Here is a 5,958-nt window from a genome sequence, read left to right as displayed (position 1 = left end):
TCAAGTTTTATTCCATCATGGTCAGAGAAGATGCTGGAAATAGTCTCTATGCCTTTGAATCTGTAGAGGCTTGCTTTGTGCCCTATGATGTGGTCAATCTTCAAAAAGGTTCCATGTGGGGGTGATTAAAAAAAAAAAGTGTATCTCGTGGTTTTTGGATGGAAAATCATAGAAGATATAATACTAAGTGAAATAAGAACAAACACTCCATGTTCCCATTAACAAATACTGAATGTTTGCACTGTGCAGTGGAAATGGAAAGACTAGGTGACTTAGAAGTAGAGGGAGCAACGGTAGATACCACAGAGTGCCGGGGGTAGGGAAGAAGGGGAAGAGTTGGGAGGAAGGAGTTAGGGAAAAAACGATCAACACAAATAGGAATGCATGTAAACAAGGCAAATGAGTTATGGAATGGTGTACCACAACATAATTCAAAATGACTTCTCTAGTCTAATACAGACAAAAAAAATGTAATAATAAAAAAGCCCTCGTAGAATGCACGTGGAAGTTGCGCAACATAACATAATACTTTGGTTGAAGATGATGAATAGAGTGAATATAAATTTTCTTGATTATCACACACTGTATCATTCTTTGAAAAACCACACTGTACCCCACAAAGATGTACAATCATATGCAAGTCAGAAGCTAAAATTAAAAAGAGAAATCAAAGTTTCAAAACACACATCTATACTTGTGTCAGGGAGCCAAATATTCTCTATGTGTATTTCCTCTTATTTCTTTGGCATGGGGTGAGCCCTCACATTCTCTTGAATGTTCTATAATTTTCCTGTCTGTTAATGCTTGTCATGGCAAACTTGTGAAAAATTTGGCAAAAATTTAAAATGCCTCTTTATTGATAGCCCTTGATAAACAGAATAATTCATGTGACTCTTAGAGAAATGGAACCCTGAGACAAAATTAAGAATGCAATGATTCTCCAAAGCCAATATGTAAATGTAATGACTTTTGGATTATTTCAGTTTGTTCAAGTCTGGGCAATCCAGCAAATCAATAGGCAATGTCCTTACCTATCTTGGTTCTCTATTTACTATAAAGTTGGGACTGTAAGCTTTTTGGTTTCTTAAAAGAAGACTAACTGACTAAAATTAGAACAATCTATACCACTATTTATTTCCACTGCCAGCTCTTACAGCTTCCTAGAAAATATTAGCAATAAAGTTAGTTATTTTATCATCCGTTGAATCACTCTATATAGTCATAAAACTCTAGGACAGGGACCAGCAGTTAGCCTAATAGCTATGTCACTGGACTCCCACATAGACGACCGCGGATCAAGTCCTGGACCTGGTGGCTTAAACTCACGCTGGGTGTGTATGCGTGCGTGCCCAAGATCTCGAGAGGGGAATGGAGGAGAAGGGATTGCGGTGTGGCCATTCTCCCTGGGGTGTGATTTTTCACTTTGTCTCTGTCTGTCTGGCAAGCACACACATCCTATGGCCAAAACCTCTCCAAAAAAAGAGAAAAAAAAACAGAACAAAAAAACTCTAGGACACAGAATATTGAACATGGACAATATAAAAGAAATATGTACCAATTTTTCATATTTGTTCTTACTCTCTATAGCATTGACCATTTGGTGACTCTGTTATTGCGATGAATTCATGAAGGTCCTTTTACACCTAATTTGGACACATACATGAAATACCAGAAACTATTTGTAATGTGCTTCATCAGTTCCATCAATCAAGAGTTAATGTCCTGAGTTTAATGGGGAAGAAAAAGAGCAGCTAAGTCCCACAATCTCAGATACTGTTACTAAATATGAATAGAGTGAATATCGTCTTCCATGATTAATCCTCATTGGGCACTACTTACAATGAATTGAATCATCAGACTCACAATTAAATGACCATGGGTGCACCATATCCTTCTTTCCCCCTCTTTTTATAACTCTAATAATCCCCTTCCTTAAGCTATAGTCAATGAAGGCAAGAATATGGTAAAAGCTTATACATTGATTAGCACTGTCAGCAGTCCTAGATAAACATTAATTACCTTATATTGGTCTTTCCAGGAGCCAAAATCAGGGCAAGTAATAGCTTCATTACTTTTCAACAGGAGATTCCCTTGATCTTTCATTTCCACCCATTTACAAAGTTGTCAATGGTCACCATTATGTCTTAATTATGGCTATCATGTTATCTGGGAGACAAGTTTTCCAGATTACCGAGGGCCTCTGCTATGCATCTCTTATCTAAGAGGGAGGCCTGAGTGAATAATATTCAACCTCAAAAGAAAAAATAAGCGGAGTTCCTAAATCTTGAAGTCTGACAAATAGGTGTGCATAGATGAGTAAGTGATGAGGCCAGTCCTGATGTAGGATAAAATAATGAATCTCTAGGATTCAAAACATTGTGTTTCTATGCATTGACTCAGCTGTTACACGCATACTGTCTGCTTCAAATTAAGCCTCCTTTGTCCAAGATCAGTACCAAATTTGTTGTATTCCAATATCATGCATGTTAATATGGTTAAGATGACTCTGACAGGACAAATCTGTCAGAAGCCTAAGACTATCTCACCTTAGAGGTTTACTCTCTCTTCTTCTGTAACCTCCTCATGGCACCTTTGATTTCCTTGTTCCTCAGACTATAAATCAAGGGGTTCAGCATAGGAATGATCACAGTGTAGAAAACTGATGCAAATCGGTCAAAGCTGGAGGAACCACCAAAGCTAGAACTCAAATAGACAAACATGCTTGAACTGTAGAAGAGGGTAACACCTGTCAGATGTGAAGCACAGGTATTGAAAGCCTTGGATCGACCTTTAGCTGATGTGATCTTCATTATGGAGACAACAATATAACCATAGGATATCATGATAACTAGGGCGTTTGCTATCCCAAACATCATTGCTAATATAGCAAGCATAACTTGTACAAAGAAAGTGTCAGTGCAGGACAGGATTAAGAGTTGGGGCAAGTCACAGAAAAAGTGCCTGATGACATTAGGTCCACAGAAGTGGAGCTGAAGTAAAGCACATATTTGAGATAAAGCAGCGGTGAGTCCAGCCATGTAGGATCCCAGCACCATCTGAGCACAGAGAGTGGGTGACATGATTGATGAATACAGAAGTGGCTTACAAATGGCAGCATAGCGGTCATACGCCATGGCAGTCATGAGGCAAGACTCGCTCAGTCCCATGACTGAGAAGACGAAGTACTGGACAACGCAACCCACAAAAGAGATGGTTTGCTGCTCCTGGAAGAAGTTAGCGAGCATCTTGGGGACTGTAGAAGTAACATAGCAGGCATCTATGAAGGATAGATTACTGAGAAAGAAATACATGGGTGTGTGGAGGTGGGAATCCATCCGTATTAAAACAATGAGGCCCAGGTTCCAGGTTAGAGTTGTAATGTAGATTCCCAGAAATAGAATGAAGAGCCCTGCTATGATTCTGGGAAAATCTGAGAATCCCAGGAGGATGAAATAGGTGATCTCTGTAATGTTTCCTTCCCCAATCATTGGCATGGAGCTCCTAATACCAGAAAGAACACAAAATAATTCACTGCTATCTCAAGTGAATTAACGATATTACCATTATCCCCAGTGTCAATCTTTTCCTCCAATGAGCATTGGAAAAGGAGAAATACTTCACTATCCTAGTGGTAGACTTCAGATTTTTTTTCTTGGACCGTCAACAAGTACCTGCTCAGTGCTTTAGGTTCTGTGTTAATTCATGAAGTCTTGTGAGAATTTTAAAATGTTGACTGACTCCTTTTTAACAAGTGCCAAAGAAATACCAAGATTATTACATAAAAGATAGAGGTGATTGACTAAAATAAAAGCTTTTTAAAGATCTCTGTTAATTCATTGTATGATTGTCTCCAAACAGTTTATGGATAAAAGGAATTAAATTATAAACTTTTTTTCTTATCCCCCACAGATCTTTACATTTTTTAAAAATACGTTTTTCCATGAACTTTTTTCTTTTTTTTGAGAGGTATTTGCTAAAGGGCACGTGCACTAGCTAGAAAGACAGAGACAGACAGAGAGACAGAAAATGAGAAATCACCCATCTAGGGTGATGGCTATGCCGCAATCCCTTCCCCTCCATTAAAAGTTTCAAATATTCTTTGTATTTGAATTATTACCTACATAGACATTTAAAATGTGCTTTATTATCTTGAAGAAAAATTATGTGCTCTGTTTATAATAGCTTTTTTCCCCCACAAAAGGATTTAATACAGCATCTAAAGAAGTATAGATGATAATATCATAATTTATAATTTTGATAGTATTTTGGCAGGTCAGAAGCATGTGTGCCCAATATAGTTATGGAATGTGAGTATATATATCATAGTGTCTTCATACATTCAGCTATTGATGGATACCTCGTTTCCATATATTGGCTATTTATTGTAAATAATGCTACAATGAATAAGGGAGTAGATATCTTTTTCCTTTTTAAATTTTTTTTTTTTCAGTTTTGCCAGAGGATGTGTGTGCTCAGCAGAGAGAGATAGGGAAAGTGAGAAAGCTCGCCCTCTTGGAGAATGGTTACACTGCAATTCCTTCTCCTCCATCATGTCAGGATTTTGGTTATACTCAGTGACAACCAAGTGTATTTCTCACGCCTCTGAATCTGGGACTGGAATCACATTGGCCATGTTTGATCCAGCTGCCTTAACCACTATGTCATAGGCTGGCCTGGCTGAAGATATCTTTAGGAAGTGGTGATTTCATTTCCTTTTGGTATATGCCCAGAAGAGGGATTGTTGATCTTATGGTAGCAGGTGGTAGGAAAAAGAGAATATATTTCTGACTTTTACTTATTGACTCTCTGATGTTTAGAGTCATTAACCTCTCTGTGCTCTTAGCTCAATGGAGCTAATAATAGTTATTATCTCATAGGGCAGTTGTAGAGGTGAATTATATAAAAGCCTTACAACAGTAAATGTTCAAAATAACTAAGCAATTATTCTTATCATCACTTTCCTTTGTAAAAGAAAATACAGGAAGAACTAATATTAAAGCATTAAGGTACTCTCTAATTATTGTTTCCTAAATTCAATGATTCTTAAACATAGACTTGAGAATATTACAAATAAATAATTGTATTTATTTCTAATTTGTAGTATTGTAGGATCACACAACTGAATTTAAATTACTGAGGCCACGTTTTGTGTTTAACCACTACTATGTACCCTCAAACTGTCAACACTTACTATATGTAGTATATGGTGTAGTGCAGACATTTATGATTTAATACTAAGCCTGGAGACCAGAAGATGGTGTGGAGGTAAAAGTGGCAAGGTCCCACGTGGCCAACTGCATAGTTCACTTCTTGGACTGAGTGGCTTGAGAAACACATCATGCATTCCTGTGCCCCAAATCCCAAGAGGAGAATGGAGAAGGAATTGCAGTGTGGTCATCTCCCCTGGGGTGTGGTTTGTCACTCTCTCTCTCCATCTCTCTTTTTCTCTTTTCATCAGTTGAATACACCCTATAGCAAACTATAAAATAAGAATAAATACATGTTGTTTATGTTAATGGATAGCTCTTTTACCCAGATCTGGGTGTGGAACTAGGAATGTCTTTTTTTATGTTTCATTTTGTTTCACAAACTTGAAATCTTTCTGTTTACTCTTAAAACAGAGTGTTACTCTAATTTCAAATATATTTTATTCAAAATGAGTTATATTTAATGAAAATATTTTAAAACAGTAACTTCAACATTTAAAATTCCCAAAGCACAAATGTAATTAGTCAATTTAAGGAAAGTAAACTATTAATCTCTAGATTACACTACATTTCTTTACTTTTATTATATTCTGGTGACAGACACAGTCATAATTCTGTAATAATATGTCATCTATCATTTCCACAAGGGAAAGTTGTGATTTGTTTTTCTTGTTCATAACAAAATGCATTCCATTTTTAAAGAATTGTTTTTTTTTATACATTTATTTATTTATTTTAATTTGACCAGCAA

At 36.7% G+C, this 5,958-nt stretch overlaps 1 protein-coding gene across 1 annotated transcript; it reads right to left on the bottom strand.

Moving 5' to 3' along the window:
• Window positions 1-2,555: 2,555 nt before the first annotated feature.
• On the bottom strand, window positions 2,556-3,488 carry LOC102477682 (olfactory receptor 5AN1). Its single transcript, XM_006147421.1, has one exon. It carries the CDS (start codon window positions 3,486-3,488, stop codon window positions 2,556-2,558), a length of 933 nt encoding a protein of 310 aa, XP_006147483.1.
• Between the last annotated feature and the right edge of the window lie 2,470 nt (window positions 3,489-5,958).

The sequence above is a fragment of the Tupaia chinensis genome, unplaced genomic scaffold, assembly GCF_000334495.1.
Source record: "Tupaia chinensis unplaced genomic scaffold, TupChi_1.0 Scaffold000213_1, whole genome shotgun sequence".
NCBI classification, from domain to species: domain Eukaryota; kingdom Metazoa; phylum Chordata; class Mammalia; order Scandentia; family Tupaiidae; genus Tupaia; species Tupaia belangeri.
This window is presented reverse-complemented; position numbering and strand designations above follow the sequence as displayed.

Bases quoted from the DNA above. Each gene is read 5' to 3' on its own strand.
- LOC102477682 (XM_006147421.1), bottom strand. From the start codon at position 3,488: ATGATTGGGGAAGGAAACATTACAGAGATCACCTATTTCATCCTCCTG.